Raw genomic sequence first — 22,929 nt, 5'->3', positions numbered from 1 at the left:
ATAAAATAAGGATAAGGCATAGAAGCACATGCTTATCAAGTACTCTTACAACCCTGCCACTCAGTGATGGACCCCGGCCCCACTACCATGACTTCAGCCTGGCCCCAGCACTGGAAGGCTTCCTCCCGCAAAATGATAGACTGAACCAGTCCCATGACCTGGACCTGATATTCTGGGGTCGCTATCATCTCACAGACATCTAGGAATGAAAATTCCTGATTGGGACATGCCTCCTTCATTCTCCCCCTGTCCCCTATTTTTAGACAACTTAACCTCAGCTTCTGGGAGTCCTATTCTGGGCTGTCACCAGGCTCCATCAGCAGCTGGGCAGACATAAAAGCATAAAAGCAAGCAGAAGATCTCATATGCATGGGGTGGGGTGGGGGTAATGCTGCAGCCCAAGTATAGAAATATCTACTTACTCCCCCTCTGCCAAAAATCCAGAAGGTTATGTTGGGGAATCCATCTTCAACTATGCAATTGCAAGTGTAGTGTGGGCATATGTGTCAAGACTTTAGAAGGAAGTCCACCTGGATGGCAGGTAGATGTCCTCCTGGAGCCTGAGGAGATGACCACTGCCATGCCAACAGATGTTTTTCCTTCTGTAGCCTCTGCAGTTCTGCCCCCTACTCCAAGTGAGGCCCCTCAAAGGAGCCAGAGGGATCATCACAAAATGCAAATTGAATCACCTCCCACAAAACCTTTCAAGGCCTTTCATTGCTTTGAGATAGAGACCAGTGTCTTCCCATGGCTGGGGAGCCCTGTGTGGGCTGACCCCTGTCCTGTCCATCCCTTTGGCCTCATCTGGGAGACAGCCACCCTGGCAGACCTCTGACAGTTCCTAGAAATAACCACGCCCCTCTGGCCACAGCGTCTTTGCACATACTGCCCCCTCTGTCTGAAAGGCTCTACTCCCTGCCTTTGCCCTGATCCTGTTCTCCTCCTTGAGAGTTCAGCTCATGAGCTCCCTCCTGGGGAGACCCCAGATATGCCCACCGTCTGGGCCGGGTTTCATTGTAACAGGCCCTCCCAGGGCAACATCCTCCATCTGTAGACATCCTTTACTGTTTATCTGCTTACTCTGTCTCTCCAACTAGACTGTACCTCCAGGAGGGTAGGCCTCGGCATGTCTTGGCTGATGACTATAGCCTGAGCAGCTACACAGGCCTGACACATGGTGGTGCACAAAACTGGGTGGATGAATGGATGGATGAATGGGTGGATGGATGGATCACTGGTTTTTGTTGACAGTGGTTTCTGAGATTTGTCGTTTTTATCAGCTAAAAGAAGTTGAAGAAATCAAAATCCAAAGCAAAGGCTACTGAAAGGTGAGAAAAGCCAAAGTAGAAGCCAAAGAAGACAACAGCCATAATGCCGGTGGGGAGGCAAGCCCACCAATTCATTCATTTATTCATTCATTCATTCATTCACTCACTCAGAATGTGCTAAGCTCCTCCAACATGCAGGCACTGGGATGATGCTGGGTTGCAGTGAGCTACTGGGGCCCACATTGAGGACCAGGGTTTGATTCCAAGTCATGGGGTTTCACCTGATTTGGTCACTCACTGGCCTGGGGGAGCCCTGGATCAACCTTGGCCAAACATCTCCTGATGTGTGACACCTGCCAACCTTCCAGGAGATACTGCCCTTTGTCCCCACATGAAAGAAGTATAATCTTGCTGGGCAAAAGCCTGGAGGCTGACCTCCCCTCAGCCTCCAGCAGGCTGACTTCTCTCCAGAGTGGGGCACACGACATTCACATTCCATTCCCGTCTCAGACAAGCGACAACGGAGGACAGAAGTTGGCTCGATGTGTTTTGCTAGGAATGGAAGAGACTGATGGCATATTGGAAATTCACATTTAAAATACAGCTCTCCCTCCTGTAAATGAGATCATATCTACCGATTCGGGTAATGAACCATCTAACTTAAATCAAAGCCTCGGGCTGGGAGTAAGGGTCCAGACATGGTCCAGCCTGTTTCAGGTGGTCCAGCCCATTTTACAATGCACATCACAGAGCCTCTCCCCTCACTCCAGTCATTTTATTTCTTAGCAAAATCATTACTGAGAATATTGAACTACCTTACAGAGACATATTTACTTCCCTTATCTTCCCTCTGTCTCTCTTGATTAAAAGCTATGTGTGATATTTGTAGTTACCAAACATCAATATTTGGCATGGATTTGCTGGATGGAGATGGTGGAAAGAAAGGAATCTGACCATTTCTATAAAGGGGAAAACCTTGAGCAAACAGACTGCATTTCTTATCAGGGGCACTAAAGAGGAGAGACTCATTTCAGAAACGACCAGCCGGACTGCACCCCAGCAGGCTTCGTGACACCAATGATCAGGGCTCAAAATTAGATTCCAGATTTCATCCGGAAGGTCAGCTACCTTCAGAAGGTAGGGGAAGGGGTTGAGAATTATGCAGCCTGCCTGACAACTATTAGAGCTTGCTGAGATTGCAGCCCTCTTCCCCAAAAGCTAAGTCCAGCAATTAAAGTGGGCAGAAGCTGAAAATAACAGCAACAACAATAATAATATGAGTTAACCCTTCCCTGGTGCCCACCCCTAAGGCTTTACCTATATTATTTCACTTAATCCTCACAACAACCTGATTTATCAACTCCAGACATGGAGTGTGGTGCAGAGAGGTCCAGCCGCTTGCCCAGTCTTACTTCTGGAGTTAGTGGCAGAGCTGGAAGTCAGTGCCTGCAGACTGGCTCCTGAGTCTGTGCACGTAACCATTCCACCATCCTGCCCTCTGTCTCGCAGCCATTCCTGGACCCCGGCATCTCCATGGCAGAGCCCAGTTGCCCAGAGTCCACAGTACACGATGCTGGTTTAAGAGTTCCTGCTGTTCTGGAAGCAGAGTCCTTGCTTTAAGCCCCCCACCATCACTGACTCCCTGAATGGCCTTCACCAAGTTAGCAGAGATTCAGTGTGTCCCTCTGTGAATCGAGGGTGATAATAACCACATCTGCCACTCTGGGGCATTATGACGAGTCACAGCAGACTATTTCAAAGGGCTTAGCAGGCAAGCGGATTCATATTCATTGATAGTGGAAATGGTAATTTGTACAACTGCTTCGGAAAAGTTTGGAGTAGTATCCACTAAAACTAAACATGTATCTATTCTGCAACCAAATATACCCAGTGGTGGATTCCCAAGAGAAATGGGTGTATATGTCCATCAAACAGCAGGTACACGAGGGTGCGTGGCCCCAAACTGAGAACAACTGCTCATCAGTGGGAGAATGAATGCAATAATTATGGTATAAGCAAATGATGAAATACTACTCAACAATTTTACAGAGAACAACTACTGATACATGCAATAATGTCGCTGAATCTCCCAGGGATGATGTTGAAGGAAAGAAGGTATATGCATATATACTGCCGGCGTCCATTTATATGAAGTTCACAAATGAGCAAAATCAACCTTGTGATAAAAATCAGGAGGATAGTTGGTGAGAGGTAATCCTGACTTGGACGAGGCACGAGGGAGCCTTTGGCGGTGCCCCGAATCAGTAAAGCTGATTCTACCGCTCACTCATTCATTTCAGCAGCAAGCATTTATTGAGCGCCCACTGTATTTTAGACACTCCCTCAGGAGGTGGGGAGAAAGCACGTTACCAACCAGAAGTGCGATGCTCGTGCTGGAAACCTATCAGGATCCCTGTGTCTCCAGGGGGCACAGCCATCCTCAGGGATATGGGAACATCGCCAAAGAGATTCCCCCCTTTTATCTGGCAGCAAGCGGTGGGGAGAAATGGCATGGCTGCTCATGAGAGCAGCAGACCTCTGCACTTGCTGTGCCTGAGGTCGTGAGCACCACTTAGCATTTCATCCTGGCAAGCCTGGCTTGCTTTCATCAGAACCACGTAGCCAAAATCATGTGAGACATTCTGAAGGGAAAGAATTTAAGCCTCCATGTCTCACTGCCCCGAGCATCAGCTTTGTCCTTCCGCTCTTAATGCTGTTATCTCGTCCTCACACTTGGTGTTCTGCCGAGCAGACGCTATGGAAAGGCATATTAGCTATGAGAAGCGGAGCGTGCCTGGAAGCCTGGGTGTCAAGCCGGTGACACCTCTGCTCCGGAGGCCAGCTCCGGTGGGGTGCAGGAGCGCAGAATGCCTGAGGAGGACCAAGGCTTCCTCCAGGTCCGCGGCTCCCAAGCCAGGTCCCAGGGAGCTCTTTCTAAGATGCAAATTGGATCAAGGCAATCATGAGCTTAAAACTCTCCAGTGACCCCACAACAACCACATCAAAAACCCAACCCCTTGCCTACTGTGGAGCACGGGGGTGTGCTCGCCCCTCCTGTTCATCTCCAACAGCCCCTCCTCCAGTACCTTAGCCAGAATGAAGCCCATGCCCACGCTGTCCCTCTGTGTCACCTCTGCCAGGAAGCCTTCTCTGACTGCCTACTTGTGTCACTACCAAATTTTGTATTCTGCCTCCACTGAGGAGCAATCAGATCGTGCCTCAATTATGGGTTTCTTTGTATTCATTGTTGCCTTCCTAGACTGCAAGCCCTTGGAGGGCAGGGTCTGGGTCTCTTTCACCTTTGTACCTTCGGACTCTTAGCGCTGACTGCAACGGAGTTTGTTTAAGGGGAGGGGAGTGGAGGAAGGGATAGATGATGAGAAGGGGAGGTAAGCAAGAGAGCAGGTGAGGAAGGAAGGGGGAGTGGAGGGCGGAGGGCATCTAGCGGATGGAGAAACTCAATGCAGCCAGAGAGACTTAGGAAGAATTTGGAGGCAAGGTTTTTCTGATGGATCTTGAAGGACGGTGAGTAAATCCGGACAGTTAGATTTGGCAGTGGGGGTGACCTCGAGCAGAGGGGATAAACTGAGCCAGGGTCCACAGTCAGGGAAGATGGCGCATGGAGACGGGAGGACCCAGGCTGGAGGAGTGGCAGGACGGGGCCCAAGCCCAACTTGGAATCGGAGGCGTTTGTACTGTATTCACACATCCCATGGAGCTACTGAAACATGATGAAAAGGAGAGAATCCTGGTCAAACAAGTGAGGCTGACCAGTTGGAGAGGGAAGAGCTGGAAGTGGAGGACTGGGTAGAGCTGGTTATAAAATCCAGACGCAACGTAAGGAAGACATGGACCAGAGCAGTGGGTCCACTAGGGATGTACTGAGGGGAGAATGGATAAGCTTTGCTGACTTCAGATGGGGAGTAAGAGAGGGAAACACCAAGGAGGCCAGGGGACAGGAGGGTGGCAATGCCTTTTAATGTACAGGAAGAGAACCAACAGTGGAGGCGGGCAGACAGGCAGCTCCGAGTCAGCTGCTGCGAGTCTCCATGAGCCACCTGGCATTGGCACGGTGCCTGGGCTGCCACTCCCCACTAATGACCAATCATTATAATGGAAGGTGCCACTCCTTCCTGCTGAGGACAGGAGTGGCCTTAGCTCTATGCCCATTGGCTGGCATCTATAAATGGGGAGTTACCTGTCTCCCATACCTGGTCACAGGCACCACAACGGGGAATCTCGGGGTGGAGAGCTGAAAGAGCCTGGTGGACCCACACTTTACAGATGAGCTGGTGGCAGAACCGCAGACGAAATACAGCACCAAAGCTCTTTCTTGTATGTCCTGCTGCCTCTTGGAATGTCAAACAGGGCACAGGCCTGTTAGCACTAATAGTAACTATGAACCAGAGAAGAAACGACCAACTAACCTGCCTCACGAAGAAACTGGCTCCTTTTCTTCCTTTCTTCTAGAATCTGGTGTCAAACCTTGGTCAACTCCAGCAGAATAAAGGCTGGGCAAGCGGGTATGGGTGTAAAAGGGAATGGGATCACGTTTTCTTCCCACAGCTTCACATCCATCCCTCTACACAACACAGATCACTTTTGCTAAATTCCAAAAGGTGGCAGCATTCCGTTAAATATTCATTTGCTGCTGAGGCTGCAGCAGGGAGCCTCCCACATAATTAACATGGGGAGGAAGTTAAGACACCCAGATGGCTAGATGGCAGGGGTCAGGATGACTGGAGGGTCCAGCACTGATGGGGGGCTGTGAGCCCTCTCCTGGGAGAGGAAGGGAGGATACTGGACGGAAAGACCCTGCACCCCAAGACAAGGAGAACTTTAGATTCATCTTAGGACTCTCATAGCACAGCTTCAGTGGTGGTCAGACCCCAGGGTTGCCCCCTGTTCACACCACTTATAATCCCCTCCACTAGAGTGTGGGCAGGACCTGTGACTTGCTTCTAATCAACAGCAAAGGTGATGGGATACCACTCGCATGATTCCATTAGGATGTATAGACCTAAGGCTCCGATTTGCTAGTGTGCCCTACAGAGACTCTCCCACGTGCCATGAGCAGGGAGCTGCCCATGAGAGGGCCAGGTGGCAGGGAACTGAGGGCTGCCTCTAGGAGCAGAGGTCCACCGCCCTCCATCCACAAGGGACAGACTTCTCCCAACAACAGTGAGCTCCAGGTGAGACCCCAGCCCTAACTGACACCTTGACAGCAACCTCATGAGACCCTAAGCAGAGGACCCAGCCACACCAGGCCTGGGCCTTGGACACATGTTAACTGTGAGATAACAAACAAGTGTTTTAAGCTGCTAAGTTTCTGGTGATTTTTTTATGTAACAAAAGAAAGTGAATACAGTATATATCTGTTACAGAAATATATAGGGGTTATGAAATTTGGCTCTGGAATGAGGCAAAACAAAGTAGAAATTTGGATTCTGCTACTTAACTGTATTACATCTCCAGGATAATCGAGAAAGAGAGAAAAACTCAAGCAGAATGTTATTTGTGCTCAGCAGTGTCACCTCCATCTGCTTTAGGAGGCATTCACTCCAGAGCGAACCCCCAAATTGAGTGTGGATCTGTCTCATTTCCTAAGCGACTCTCACCACATGACCATTTGACTGCAGTGACCCCAATGTTTAAAGACAGGCATATGCCAGGCATCCAGTGTGATGACCTCAACACAGGCACTTCACCTAGTGCCTAAGCAAAGACTCTGGTCTGTTCTACTGTTCGAGGAAAGCATGGCTGTCTCAGACGTGTGGAGGGGCAGAAAGGCTGGTCTCAGTCTGGCATCCTCCTATGGGATCTTTAGCAGGTAACTTTGACCAGGTGTGATTTTTGCCTTACTTACTGACTCTGGACTCAATCCCACATCTAAGATGTTCCCAGAAATGCTCCCTGAAACACCAAACAGAACCAGGTGACCTTATCCTCAGTTCAGGAAACAGCCCAATCTAGGTTCAAATTCCAGATCCAATACCCATTAGCTGTAAGACTCAGTAAGTCACTCTCTGCTGAGCCTCAGTTTCCTCACCTGTGAAATGGGGTTAGGGATAGTTCCTCCCTCACTGGGCTGCTCCAGGGATAGATGAGATAATACATTTGAAATACCGAGCACAATGCCAGGTACTTCCTAGGTGCCTAATAATGCTAGCAATCATTATTATTTCCTTATTCTGGGTGCAAGTGGGCACCTAATGTGTCCAGAAAAGGCCCTTTCTGGAAGACAGCACTATAGTGGAAAGCTGGGGTCAGAAATTGCAGAGCTGGATAGCACCACAGGGCAGTGAGTGGAAAGGTGCCAGGGCCGGAGGCATCCTGCCTCCTGGGGAAGCCAAGGACCAAAAAGTCTGTCTTTGGGCCCTGGTTCAGTCTGGTAAACCTCATTTTCACCTCTCCAAAGGGATTGCAGCATTTCTATGACAACTGAGAATGAAACTTTACTAAAATGCTATCAGCTGTCCTGGAAATCTCCCTTAACAGCCCAGAACTCACTGCTTAATTTCAAAAATAGTCATTATCAATATTACTATTATTATTTCTACTATCAAGGGAAACAATTGCTTAATGTAAAAAAAAAAAGAAATAAAATCTGAAGAGTAAAAAAATGTGCAAAAACCACCGTTTAGTTGAATTTCCCATCTGCCTTTCTGACATCTCTCTGCTTTTCAGAGAAAATTAATATATGAATATAATTGCACATAATTGGAATCATATGATATATGCTGCATTTCTCACTCCACAATATGTCATGATCATCTTTCCAAGTCAATAAATATAAATCCTCACCATGAAATCCTAGCAGCAGCTTAGAATTAGACTTTATGGATGCACATAATTTACTGAAATAATTCCTTATTGGTGGATATTGAAGGTGTATCTTTTTATTATTATTTTTGCTAATACAATCATTCCTCAGCAAATACACAAACACAGGTTCTCACACTCGTATAATCATCCCCAGGGTGTAAATTCCTAGAAATGTGATTACTTGGATCAAAGAGTGAACACATTTTGCACATTGAGGCATGTGAGACAAACTGCCACCCAGAATGGTTGGTTCACCATATGCTGCCACCAATGGAGGTCACAAAAATGACTGCTGCTACCTATGCCATGTTGGGTTGGGAGGCTGACCTGTGGATTCCAGCCAGAAGAACCCGGACTAGGGTACTGTGAAGGTCAAATGTGGGGAAGGACGGGAGGGTTAGGGTCTTCTGATCTTCACAGCTTGAATCTCAGGAAACCTCTAAAAGTCTGCAGCCTCCAAGGGGCAACAAGCAGGATAGTATCTTTGCTTCCAGTAAAAAGAACCCGTCAGACTTCATGAGGTGAGGTTGGTGGTTGGGGAATCCCTAACCCAACCCAAGAAAGCAGAAAATCCAGGGGGTGCTCTTCTAAGCTCATGGAAAATGGAGATCTCAGCCACCACTGGTCTTACTGTGAACAGTGAGCATAGGAGGTGGAGAGTTTTCTCCACTTTTTTCCAACTACTTTCTCCTTAAAAGCTTCTGCACTGCACCCCCAACTGCAAGACTCTTTGGTGAGTCACTTTCCTGCTTCAGGCTTCATTTTCCCATCTGCTAAATGTGTTTAGGATCTTTATGTTTTCTTTTCATAGACTTGGTGTGAGGTTACAAGAATTTTGTGTGGAACCATAAGACGTGGTTATTTTCAGATTATGAAAAGTGTGCTAGCCAACCTCCAAAGTGGTCCCCAGTAGTACAGCAGAGGTGACAGCATGTGACTCCCAAGGACAGGTCACAAAAGGCATCGTGGCTTCTGCCTTGCTCTCTCTCAGATTTCTCACCCTGGGGGAATCTACCAGCCATGTGATAAGGACACCCAAGCAGCGTTATGGAGACTTCCACACGGGGGGAACTGAGGCCAGCTGACAATAATGATCTAAGCCATCTTGGAAGTGGATCCTCTAGCCTCAGTCAGGCCTTCAGATGATGGCAGCCGCAGCTCATGAGAAACCATGAGCCAGAACCACCCATCAAAGCCAGATTCCTGACCCACAGGTACTATGAGATCATAAATGTTTGTCCTTGTACCTGGACTGAGGCCCAGGGTTAGTTATTTATGTGACAAGAGGTAACTATCATACTTTCCTGCTCCATTAACCATCTTCGCATCCACAAGATGGGGAGACAATTTCACAGACTTGGGGTGAAGCCAGAAAACTGTGCCCCAGTGATGGAGTGGGTCAGAGGGTGGATCCAGGCTCTGTGCTCTGGGGTACATTTACTGCACTTGAGTTTTGGTTTCTTCATCTGTACAATGAAGACTGAGACAGCACTTACCTTACGGGGTTGTTGAGGGGACTTAGCGAGAACAAAGAAGAAATGTCTGGTCAACTGCAACATGGGACAAGAAAGTCGGTTGTGTGGTTGTCATTTCTCATCATCTTTCCTCCTCTTCCTCTTCCTCTCGGCATCTCAGATAAATTCTTGTTTCAGGTGATCCAGCAATGAGGTTTATTATAGAAAACCCAACCTCAAAAGTCTTTTAGGGGGAATAGACAAAGGCCAAAAGGTGGGACCTTGGAGAGTCCAGCTTTGTACAAAGTATCAGCATGATTGGGGCATAAGAGGGAAGCATTCCAAATCAGAGCACACACACGGACACTGCCCAGGGCCATGCGAACATCTCTGATAAAAGAATCTATTCTCAGCCATTCACTTATCACTACCATAATGTCTTGCCATAATTTGCATTGTTATTCCTTCCATACTCATTTCCCGTACCATTTTTTTCTTTAAGTCAACTCATCTTTTTTACACTTAAATATTTTCAAAAGATATTTCAGATCACTACCATAAATAGAAAGCCAGTATCACTTGCTATAAAGAGAAAATCATCATAAAACCAAATAATAATGATCAATGCAAAACAACAACAACAAAAGTCCGTGTGACCCTTGAAATTATCTCAGGGTCCCCACCAGTACACAAGCAGACCGCACTTGGGGAATGCACCACACAGTTAAACATCCTGGAGAGGCTGGGCAGGAGTGATTTTGGAACTGTAAGCGCAGGGAGCATCTCTGCAGCTGTACACCTGGATGTCAGTTGAGGGGTGCACAGGATCCACATCTGGCGCCATCCACAGTCACATGCCCTAAAGACCCAAGTCCACCGCCACCGTGTGGGGCCCCAAAGCGCTCAGTTAGCATCCCTATCTTTACCGTGGGGACAATCAAATGACGTTAAACTTCCTTCCTACTTTCCCAGCACCATGGGGTCCATCCTCACATCAAGAAGTAAAGAGATTAGCCTGTGGCCCCTCCCCCAGTCGCTGCTCCTCTAGATGCTCCCCAGTGGACCTGGCCCTCCTCAGAGGGAGGTCCTCATCTTTCATATCATGTACCGCAGCTGAGACTCTGGCCCCAGGTATTTCCTAATAGAAATTCTGCGAGTGCCTGGGAACCTTTATTCCCTCAAACCCAGTTACTTCTCCAGCAAGATCAGTTTCAGGTAAAAACCACTCCTGGTGATTGATGACGGCGACCAAAGAGGCTAAAAAGGATGCAAAAGCAGTTTCAAACTCTAATCTGTTCAGCAAAGTGCTTCTACTTACTGAGTCTTGTGGACTGTTCTTGGCACTGGAGAGGAGGGCTGAATTTTCAGATGAGTAGTCCTGTCAAAAACAGAGACAAAAATAGGTTGGGGGACCAGGTTGAGGAACAAAATTCTGATTTGGAGTAACCCAGTTTAGCATGATAGCTGAGTCTCTCACCACACTGAACCACCGAGTGCACTCGCCCCGCCCCCTTTGTCCCCCCTCTCCTGGAGGGGCTCTAGACCCAAACTGCCCCATATAGCAGCCACTAGCCACATATGGTTATTCTTTTTTTTGTGTGTGTGTGGTACGCGGGCCTCTCACTGTTGTGGCCTCTCCCGTTGCGGAGCACAGGCTCCGGATGCACAGGCTCAGCGGCCATGGCTCAGGGGCCCAGCCGCTCCGCGGCATGTGGGATCTTCCCGGACCGGGGCACGAACCCGCGTCCCCTGCATCAGCAGGCGGATTCTCAACCACTGCGCCACCAGGGAAGCCCCACACATATGGTTATTCTGAACTGAAATGTGCTGGAAGTACAAATTACACACTGGATTTTGAGACACCAATGAGAAAAAACAAAAAATGTAAAATATCCTATTAATATTAATATCTCATTAATATTTTTATATCAATTACATGTTAGAATGATAATATTTAATAATACATAAAATAAAGCACATTAGTATATTTAAATATATATATTATGAATATTTAAAATAAAATATATTGTTACAATTAATTTCATCTGTTTCTTTTTACTTTTTAATGTGGCTACTAGAAACATTTAAATTGCATACGTGGCCCTCATGACATCTCTATTAGGCAGTGCTGGTCTAGATTTTTCTGAGTGTGGACACTCCATCCTAGCCTGAGGATACAGGTGGTCCTGCCAGACCCACACCCAGTTGCTCTGTTCCTTTCCACTGTTTCACTCCAGTGACAGCTCATGTTTATGGAGCACCTGGGATGCTGTGTGCTTAGTGATCTTCAAGCATTTTCTTCTTTAACCCTCACAAGGATATAAGAAGGAGGTTTTGATCTCAGCCCCATTTTACAGGTGGAGAAGCACAGAGAGGCTGAGAACTCATCCAAAGTAACTCAGCAGGGATGCCGCGGAGCCAGGGCTTGAACCAAGGTGTTAATGGTTGGGTGTTGATTTAATCACTGTGGTCACATTCTCCCCCTGATGCCTTTATCCACTTCTCCGTGATGCTCACCAAATGGGAGCCTGCCATAGCCAGTCACCATACAAGTCTGGGGAGCGGGCCCCCCAGAAGATGCCAGCAGTGCCTGAAGCTCCAAATTTTCATTTAAGTCATCGGAGTTTTACCTCAAGTCACACCTTAAACCTCCTGGGCAGAGAGAGGAGCGTGTGTATCTGTGGGTGTGCGTGCGTGTGTGCATGTGTGTTCATGCATGAAAGAGATCAAAATATAGACTGAGACGCAGAGATTAAAAGAGACAGAGAGAGAGACAGAGAAGGAACGGACCAGCCACAGTTATTCACACCCCCCCACACAGTCCTGAGAGCGTCGCTTCTGTAAATAGTTCTGAACTTGCACGGAGAAGACAGACACTACTTCTCATTTCCCTTTTTGCAGTTTTCCCATAGTCAGTGGTCACAGAAAAAGCTGACAATAGAAAATCAAACTTGTGTTTGTGCCTCTCCTCCCTCTACACAGAGATTGGTCCTCATGCCACCCCCAGGTTACAAAAATGAATTAAGGAAAGAAGGAAGGGAGGGAGGGATGGACTTAAATCATAGGACCCCATCCAGCAACCGCCCAAAGCAGCAGCCTGAGCAGGAGACAAGGGGCAGGATGTTGCCAAAGGGGTGATGTTTCTGACAGATACACCGATTCTCCTTTGACAGGTGTCCTTTGGCCTGAGAATGGCTGGTTTTGGTTGCTTCCTTCTTGGCCTCGTTTTACAAATGAGCCAAGTAAAATCTGTGCTTGAGTGATGAGTTCAGCCCAAAGGCAGATCTCAACCATCAGACAAGATCCAAGTGTAACAGATCCCCTGGGACCCTTGTCTCCTGTGCCATCCTTGCAGCCACAGCTGTGCAAGGTGACCCATCCCTCTTCCACTTCTCACTGGTCTAGGGATGCCCAGCTGCCCAAGCAGCACCAGTCACAGGCTCTTTCTCAGGAACAGGAACCAAGACAGATGGAAACGGTCGCTGGGCTCCAGGGCTTCAAGTCACTTTCATTCAAAGCCAGTGGGTTCATGGCAACCACTAGCTCTGGAAAGATGAACTTGGGGTTAAGCCAAAATTAAGAGCCTCCCAGAGGAAGCTGGTTGTAAGAGAAGGGGAGAAAAACTCCAGGTGAGCTGTTCCTCTCGCAATGGCCAGAATCCCTGGGCCTAGAAAGAGACAACTTACTTATACTCAAGTATGATCAAGTATGATTTTATTGGGAACTTCATCTCCCAAGGAACTCCTATCCAGCTTCCCCTGTAGAGCCTCTTCCTTCTCTCTGCTCCATCCTCACTTCCCACTCTCTTCTACCAGCTGGGGGCCTACCCTCCCCACATGCCTGAGCCTGGGGTCCCAGAGGCCCAGGCTCTACTCAACTGACTCCCCCTCACTGTGCCTTACTTTCTTCTCAGGTCAGTTAGCAGGAGCAGAGGAGTCTTCACCCCAAGGAGATGGAGGTGGTACCAACTCAATCTGCCATCCTCCGAAGACTCTTTCTGCCCCGCCCACCTCTTACAGACCTTCTCACGTCTGCAATGGTTCACGCTCCTGCCCAAACTGGCAGCCCCCACCCTGCTTAGCACAGTCCCTGCATGATCCTGAGCAAAGCAGCCGGCTGTACACCAAGCCCCTGAGTCCCTGTTTCCCTCCTTACCTTGAAAACAGTGAGAAGCACAGAAATAGGTTCTATGCCAGATTGGAGACACAGAGACGAGATAAGAGATGTTGTCTCTCAAAGAGAGGGGGAGGCAGCAGCTGTCTGACACTGTTCTCGTTCCCAGAAAGCCTCGCTTGTCCCTCTCAGTCCTTACTATAAACATCCACAGCTTCCGACTCAAGCTGGTCAATCATGGTGTGATTTTTCAGAAGGAGAGAGAAGATCTGACTGCCTCCCCTTCGTGGGTCACAGAGCAGCCCCTAAACTGGTTGTCTCCCTGGGTGTCGCCCCATTTCTTCCCTTTGCCCCGAGTGCAGCTGCCCCCTTCCCTGGGCCTCACCCCTTCCTTGGAAGTCTAGTATTCTGCCCTTGGAATTATTGCCCTTTTGTGACTCGGTTTACAGCTTTCAGAGGCTTGGGTGCCAATCACCAGCAGTGGGGACTGAGCCAGTTTAAACAATGACCAAGGCAGAGAGCCTGTGGAACCATGAAGCATCACCCTCTCAGGGATTTGGCATGAATTGGTGTGACTGAACTGCCTGGAGAGCAGTGGTGGGCAGCGTTAGAATGTGACATTCCCTGCACAAAAATGAACTTTAAAGGGTTTATCTTTCAGGTTAACAGAAGGCCGAGACCATGACTAGTTAAAGCCTCCTGAGTAATGGACAGGAGGTGAGGGGTCGGGGCCACGGTGGGGTCCCAGGGATGGAGCCAGTAAAGACCTGCAGGGATCCCGGCTGTGAAAGACAGGTGGGGTCAGTTCTCCAAATGTCTGCTACCCCGTCTCATTACACCCTAAAACATCCTGACCACGATTGCTCTTTGAAAAGTCTGGATGCCGAGAGAAACAGGGTGGGTTGAGGAGCCTGTGAGGCCAGATCATGGCCCCTAGGTGATCCCAGACAACACACATTTTCACCAGCCCACAAAGACTGCATTTTCCAAAGCAAAAAAAATCAAGATAACACCTTAATTTGTGGACAAATTAAAGGACACAGCATACTCAATCCAATCACGTAGGTTTTTATCATCTCAGAGTGGTGAACACCTTTCTCATTACAACCCCAAACCCATAAAATAAAAATTTTTGAACAAAATAGTTTTATGCATGAAAAATAATACCATAAAATGAAAGACAACAAGTGATAATATGAAAAAATTATAACTCAAAGGAAAAAACAAGTAAAGGAGACATACAGCAAATTCACAAAGGATGTGGTGGTACAAATGTCTGTCACTGACATTATGAGATCCTTGACTTCACACATAATAAACAAAATGCAAATTAGGATGATGTATTATTTGCTTTACTGAGATTAGCAAAGATAAAAGTTGGATAAAGTATCAAGCTCATAAGAATGTAGAGCAACAGGTATTCTTATATATAGTGGAATTACACATCGGGCAAAACTTTAAAAGCTGGTAATATTTAAACCAGCAATCCCATGTCTTGGAATCTCTACTATAGAATGGCTGCACTTGTGGGAAATGCCCAATGCCAAGGATATTCATTGAAGCAATTTTTTGTAATTACAAAATATTGGGAGCAACTTAAATTTCCATTATTCAGAGACCAAGTAAATAAGTTATGGTGCATCCAGACACCCCCAGTAAAGATAATGAGGTAGCTCAATACAGAATGAAGGGAAAAACAGTAAAATGCAGAGAGGTATGTATAGCATGCCACAATCTGTTCCCTGTTTTAAGAATATATGCATATGTATCACATGCACTGAAATCTCCAGAAGATAGATAAGAAACTGGTTTAAAAAAAACAAAACAAAACAAAAAGCTGATTGTGGAGAGAGGAACTGAGAGAGAGTTGGCTGAGCAGGATGGAATAGGAGAGAAACTAATTTTATTCTTCTGACTCTTGAATTGTGTGCTCTGGCATGTATTATCAATTAGGATGGGGTTTTTTTAACTTTAAAATTTTAATTTTATTTTGAAAAGAAAATAATTTAAGGGAATAGCATGCAGCAATACTATCAGAGCCCTTTGGGTAGGTATCCATTTCTAGACATTTTCTGAAAAGTAATTTAGCTTGCATGATGTGTCGACTGATCTGGGGTCATTTTGGAGGACAACAGCCCTGTCAACGTGGTCTGAAGACAGGAATATTGGCATTGGGGGGGATATTTTAAAGGGTTTTTTTTACCAGGAAATTCAAGTATGTGGCACATAAGCTACACTTCCCCATCCTGTTTCCAGGGCAGACAGTGCTAATCGAGTGCTGCATTTTCTTGCGGAGCCCAAATGCAGTCTCAGAATCCATCCCAACACACTCAGAAATGCTACCCCGTCCATGCACACTGCCACGCCGGCTGAAATCAAACTCCATCCCTGGTAGGGCAGCCATAGGGCGAAGCCAGAAACCTGGAAGCAGGGTCTCTGCTCACATGTTTCCTCAGCAACCCCACCTGGGCCTGGGCACAAGGTTATGTCACCCGCCTCTCAGCGCCCCGGATCCCCCACAGGTGGGAGCGAGGCAGCCAGCTTCCCAAGGCCCATCTTCTGAAAATGTCACCTGGGCCCCACCTACCATCCCTGAATCAAACCGCCAGAGCCCTTCTGAGTAAACGCTGGTTAACCTTCAGTAAGGAACTCGGGCTCCCTCATTTTCCCCAACTTAGAAAATTCCGTGTAAATGTCAGATTAAGCCCTCCAGGCCTCTGCTTTTAAAATGAGAGATAAAATTTAGCTCCCTATTCCCAGATGTTAAAATCTCTGCTTCTCCCCAGGGCAAAGAAATCAATGTGAGTAAGCTCCGTATTTTTTTCCCTTGGAACACAACCACTTCCAGCAATTTATTTGACTGACTATGCCTTCTATTACCATGTAAATTGTTTCAGACTGCAGGGAAAAAAAAGTATTAATCTCCTCTCAGTAAGTCATAAAATAAAGAAATCAATTTCAAGGTCAATTTAGCCCAAATAACACCTGCTGCCCTTTTTTGTAACCTGAAAACTCCTATGAAATGTTAGGCTGTTGTCCAAGGCATCAATATGCAGCTATGGAAAACTGGGTTTCACATCAGTCAGAGCAGTGCAGGGGAGACCCTGGCCTCATGGCCCAATGGTTCTGAGGGTGAATTTGGGAAGGATAGGGTCAACAGGACTCAGATAAACTATCCTCTGCAGGTCAGGGCAGGGGTGTAGAAGGAGGGCTGCAAAGGGGGTCAGGTAAAGTTGGGTTCCAGGAGGGAATCTGGCTGACTTGCTGTGTGACTCTGGGAAAGTCATTTAACCTCTCTGAGCTTCTGAATCTATACCTGTAAAATTACTTTTTAAAACGCTGAAAATAAAATGAGGGTTAGGTCATCTTATCGGACCCATCAACCCAGTCCATTGGGGAGTTTATCAAAGGTTAAATGCCCAGGGTTTTGTAGTTACCCTTCATCAAGAGACACAGTAGCATAGCAATTAAGGAAATAGGCTCTGGAGTGTGACTGCTGGCATCCAAACTGTCCCAATTTCATTTGTGAGCTACTTGATTTTTGGACAAGATATTTAATTCCTAGGCCCTGAGTTTCTTCATCTGGAAGTTGGGAGTAACGACGTTACCCATTTCTAGAAAGAGAGAACTACCACACTCGTATCGTGGAGGAGAAAACTGGACTCAGGGTGTTGAGACTTGCCCAAGGTCACCCAGCGTAGGAGAGCAGCTCAGGTCTGAACCCTGGAACCCCTGCCCCAGGCCATCATGCCTCTTACATCCCGGCCCTGGAACACTGCCTCTCGGTTTACCTGGCCCTGTGGTGGATGAGGCACCACATAAACCCCAGAACCTCAGGCACGTGGTTGGAGTTCCCACAATTCTTCCTCTTGAAAACCCTGCAGGTGAACAAGGCTTCTCCATGGCACATGCCCATTCCCTCCACCACCCCGAAACCACCATTTCACCACTCGTGAAGAGGTCACAGAATGGGGTCAGCAGCTCCCCACGGCTGGTCCAGGACCCAAGAGATGGGTAAGCCCATCACTGGGACATGTCCCAACAGGTTTCTTCCTACCCAGGTCCTGACTTTACCTGACCCACAGCCTCACATGGAATTCAGGTTTTCGGCTACATCTATGTGCCCCTAAGAGCCAGGATAGCCAAGAGGCACCAAACCGTCCTCTCTGTTTCTATATAAGCCAGCCCCATATTCCCACCTGTCCATCCAATCAGCTCCCAAGCCGTACCACTGAAATGTTTCCGCCTGTGGGAAACCTGTCTCACTATGGCAGCCCCGATGCTCATGCCTGAACTCAGATCATGTTCACTGCAGTGGCTCCAACTAAGTAGGGCCTCCGTGACTCCACTTTCCCCTACAGTCCATTCTCTACGCCAGAGGGATTGTCTTCAAGTGTAAATCGGTTTGTGTCACTCCCACTTAAACACCCTTCCAGTCTCCTCCCCCCACCGCTCGGCCAGGGTCATGGGAACACTGCACAGTGTTGCTCATCGTTTACATGGGGACGCATCAAGGTCTGCCTCCTTAACAGGTCACTCCGTCATGGAGACACCGAACAGACCACATATGACGATGCTAGTGCTGGTGCAGCTACAGAGGAAGTGCCGGACCTCCTGGGAAGTAAGGCTAAAGAAACAAAACTCAGTTAACTGAGCATTTACCGTGTGCTTCAATATACAATGGCACAGCTAGTTACCTGTTAGAAGCTCAAAGGGGACTTGGGCTCTGTACCACAGATCCCAGCCATTTTCTTTAAAAACAGTTTTATTGAAATATAATTCACATAACATACAATTTGCTCATTTAAAGTGTATGATTTGGGCTTCCTCGGTGGCGCAGTGGTTGAGAGTCCGCCTGCCGATGCAGGAGACACGGGTTCGTGCCCCGGTCCGGGAAGGTCCCACATGCCGCGGAGCGGCTGGGCCCGTGAGCCATGGCCGCTGAGCCTGCGCGTCCGGAGCCTGTGCTCCGCAACGGGAGAGGCCACAACAGTGAGAGGCCCGCGTACCGCAAAAAAAAATAAAATAAAAAAAAATAAAATAAAGTGTATGATTCAATGGTTTTTAGTATATTCACAGATACGTGCAACTATCATCACAGTCATTTTTAGAACATTTTCATCATCTCAAAAAGAAACCCTGTACCCTTCAGTTATCATTCGCTATCCCTCCATCACCCCCAGCCCTTGGCAACCACTGATATACTTTGTCTCTACGGATTGCCCTAATCTGGACTTTCAAATAATGGAATCATACAATATGTGGCCTTTTGTGACTGGCATTGTGCTGTCAAGGTTGATTCAAGTTGTAGCATATATCAGAACTTTGTTCCTTTTTCATGGCTGAAAAATATTCCGTTGTACGGACAGACCACATTTTGTTTACCTGCTAATCTGCTAATAGACATTTGGGTTGTTTCCACCTTTTGGCTATTATGCATAATGTTGCTATAAACATTTGTGTACATGCTTTTATGTGGACATATGTTTCAACTCTCTTGGGTATACACCTAAGAGTACAATTGTTGAGTCATATGGTAACTCATATGGCAAAGCATAATGGTCATATGGTTTAATCATTTGAGGAACAATTGTTTTCCAAAGCAGCTGTACCATTTTACATTCTCATCAACAGTGTATGAGGGTTCCAATTTCTCCACATTCTCATCAACACTTGTTATTACCTTTGTTTTTGATTATAGCCAACCTAGTGGATGTGAAGTGGGGTCTCTTTGTGGTTTTGATTTGCATTTGCTTGATGACTGACAATGTTGAACACCTTTTCATATGCTCACTGGCCATTTGTGTATCTTCCTTGGAGAACTGTCTATTCAGATCCTTTGTCCATTTTTAAATTGGGTTATTGTCTTTATATATTCTAGATACAAGTCCCTTATCAGAGAGATCATTGGCAAATATCTGGGGCTGTCCAGTAGCTTCTGAAAAATGTCTTATACTACAGTAGCCAGGGCTTGTCTGTTACAGGTAAGCAACCAATGGGGCAGTGTCACAGCACCTCCTCAGAGCTTTCTGTCCTGGCTCCCTCTGAGGGTTAGGACCTGGACATACATTTTGGAGGCCACTATTCAACATTTGCAACAAACAGTCCTGTGCCAGGACTTGACCCCACACAAATCAAGCCAGGCTCTCTGGAAGTGAAGTGGGAGTTTCAGTAATTCTTAAATCTCCCCAGATGATGACAATATGCTGCCAGGCTGTGAACTATGGGTCTAAACCCAGAGTAGAGGATTTGGTGGTTCTGGAGGAGCTGTCCTTTGAGGAGTCAAAGTTACCCCATCGGGTGGCAGGACATGCGCAACTAGCCGTGCCAGATTCCCAGTTGTGAGATTCTGTAGTTCTCATTTACCACAGCAGCCCCTAAACCTCTAACTGCTCTTTCCAGAGAGAAGCAAGTGTGTTGAGACATAGGAGATTCACAAAGAAAAAACCAGCTAAGTGCAGAGCATAGCCACAGATCCCAGACAATGTCTGCAAAGTTAAAAACAAACAAACAAACAAACAAATAGAGCCAAGAGGTGGAAACAACCCAAATGCCCATCAAGGAATGAATGGATAAACAAACATGGTCCATCCATGCAATGGAATATTATTCACCCATGAAAAGAAATGAAATTCTGATTCATGCTACAATATGGGTGAACCTTGGAAATATTATACTGAGTGAAATAAGCCAGATACAAAGGTCACATATTATATGATTCCACTGATATAAAAATGTCCAGAATAGGTGAATCTATAGAGACAGAAAGTAGACTAGGGGTTCTGAGGGGCTGGGAGGGGAAGGGGATAGGAAATAACTGCTTCATGGATACAGGGTTTTGTTTTGGGAGATGATTATGTTTTGGAACTAGACAGAGATGATGGTTGCACAATAAATGCCACTGAGTTGTTCACTTCAAAATGATTAATTTTATGTTATGTAAATTTTACCTCTTTTTATTTCTTAATAAGAACCAAAGAAGTCCCAACAGACCCAGACGTCTCTCTTTTGCTGCCTTGACCATATTTCTTTCCAAATAAAAATAAATACATAAAAGCATACTTCTACATACATCTGTACAATCAAGAGAAGCTTTCTCTTCTATTAATCTCTAAAGCCATTAAAATTAATAGGATCTGTAACAGGAATGTCTAACAGACTTACCGACTCACTGAATCAAGAAACAAGCATGAGCAAGAACAGAACTGTGGTCCCCCCAACGCATGGAGAATCTCAGTCTCCTGTGAACGAGTGAGGTGCGGGTAACTACTCCCCCTCCTTGCCCATCTGTGGTGCAGGGATGGCCTCTGACCTCCGAGGGTACCTGACACTCAGGAGAGGACAGCCGACCTATTCATGCTGCCATGTGAGGGGAGAGTTTGAAAGTAGAAGCTGGGGAGGAATGATAAAAATGAGTCTGGGAGAGAAGCAATGATTCAGCATCATGCCCTTGCGAGGAAACTTAAGGCAGGAAAAGTGTCCACTGGCACGTGGGCCACAATATCTAATAAGATGAGGGGAGACGGGACATATAGAAGTCCCGGCAAAAATGCTGGGGTATGCTGCGTGGAGATAAAGGAGGGCATTCGTGATGCAAGATGAAACCCAGACATATATCTGGCTCGAGATGCTGAACACAGCACTGAAGTTTTCCCAAGGACGAGAGCAGCGGGGGCACTGGTGAAGGAGACATGGGTTACTACAGGAGCTTTTGCAAAATGAAGTCAGGGAGAATGGCAAAACAAGTGGAGTGTTAAATAAATACTTCCTGAATGGAATCACTAGGGAGAACACTAAAATTAGGATGTCTGACAAGGGCTTTTTATCCAATCTGCCCAGGATTTCTTCAGGGTTCCTGAGAGAGACGTTGTCAGTAACCCACATGACATCATGGGCCATTTCTGCAGAAATGGGACATTAGGAGCACGGAGCACTGGGCAGGCTGATTAGAGGGATGTGGACCGGACTCAGAGGAACCAGAGATGCCTGGGGCAGCCTGAGATCTCTGGGCCAAACCTGGAGGCAAGCCCCTGAGAAGGAAAAGGACACCAGCCAGTGAACCGCTACATTACAGAAGTTAAGAAAGAGCATGGGCTCTCATTCAAGCACCCTGCTCTGTCTTTTAATAGATGCATGACTTTGAACAGCTCTCTCCATTTCCCTGAACCTCGGCTTTCCCATCTGTAGGATGGGATAACAGCTTTCATCACAGGAGACTGTTCAATGAGATGATAATAAAAGCCCAATACAATCTTTTTAAAACACTATAAATCATACTACTTAGGGAATTACCTATTCTTTGTATACAGCTCTGGTTAAGAGGAGGAAGTGTGTTGTCAATTTATATTTGTTTATTTTATTAAATTCCCCATTTTTTTCACAAAAAAAGCCCAATAAATCATAGCTGTTATCATCCCCATTTCACAGAGAGGAAACTGAGGCCCAGGAGAGCTAAATAACATTCATGGATGTCCTTAACGTACGTATTGGCTTTTGCTGTGTGTGTGGCATCCTGCAGCAAGAACTTTGCATAAATCATATCATTGACCTCTAGAACAACCTATGAGAGCCAAACTGGACCTCTCCTTAGCTTTGTGACCTTGGGCATGTTATAGTACCTCTCTGTGCCATGGTTTCCTCCTCTGATATAAAGGGGATCATAGTAGCACCTTCCCTAGAGGGCCATTGCAAGGCTAAATGAGTTACTATGTGTAAAGGTCTGAGAAAAGAGCCTGGCACATGCTCATAAGTGTGACTATCAAGATTATCATTGATATAAGCTCATTTTACAAACAAGACTCAGAGAGGGTAAGCAAGTTGCCCAAGCATTTGCTTGGCTATATTTGCACTAAGCTGATAAGGGATAGAGTCTGTCTGACTATATCACTCTTCTTTCCTTTGCATCACTCAGTAGGCACTTAGGGCTTAACTGGCGACTGCCTCTTCTGGGAAGTTCCCAGCCCCTCCTGGGGCACTGCACGACATAGAGGTTAAGACAGTGTGCTTCAGACCTTGACAAGGCTGGGTTCAAATTCCAGCTCTGCTCTCACTTTGACATGTGACCAGAGAGGGTTGTTTAACCTGTCTGTCTTGGTGTCCTCATTTTTCAGGGGGGTGGGGACCCCAATAGCACATCGAAACCTCGATAAGTGGTAACATCAATGCTTTCTGCTGGCTCCAGTCAATGCTGTGTGGAAGGAGAGACACTGATTTTACTAAGCTGTGTCATTGCCTCCTTTCACTCAGCTGCTCTGAACGCATCCAGAGTC

The 22,929-nt window shown here is 46.8% G+C and overlaps 1 protein-coding gene across 13 annotated transcripts in view; it reads right to left on the bottom strand.

The window, feature by feature from the left end:
• The window catches only part of RBFOX1 (RNA binding fox-1 homolog 1), a 2,224,270-nt gene that overhangs the window by 1,868,077 nt on the left and 333,264 nt on the right, over positions 1–22,929 (bottom strand). For all 13 annotated transcript variants that reach the window (XM_067013731.1, XM_067013735.1, XM_067013738.1 and 10 more), the window contains exon 3: positions 10,866–10,925. In XM_067013731.1, coding sequence (XP_066869832.1) covers positions 10,866–10,925 — 60 coding nt within the window. The remainder of the gene's footprint in view (positions 1–10,865; positions 10,926–22,929) is intronic.

This window comes from Kogia breviceps, chromosome 14 (assembly GCF_026419965.1).
Source record: "Kogia breviceps isolate mKogBre1 chromosome 14, mKogBre1 haplotype 1, whole genome shotgun sequence".
In the NCBI taxonomy this organism is placed as follows: Eukaryota; Metazoa; Chordata; class Mammalia; order Artiodactyla; family Physeteridae; genus Kogia; species Kogia breviceps.
This window is presented reverse-complemented; position numbering and strand designations above follow the sequence as displayed.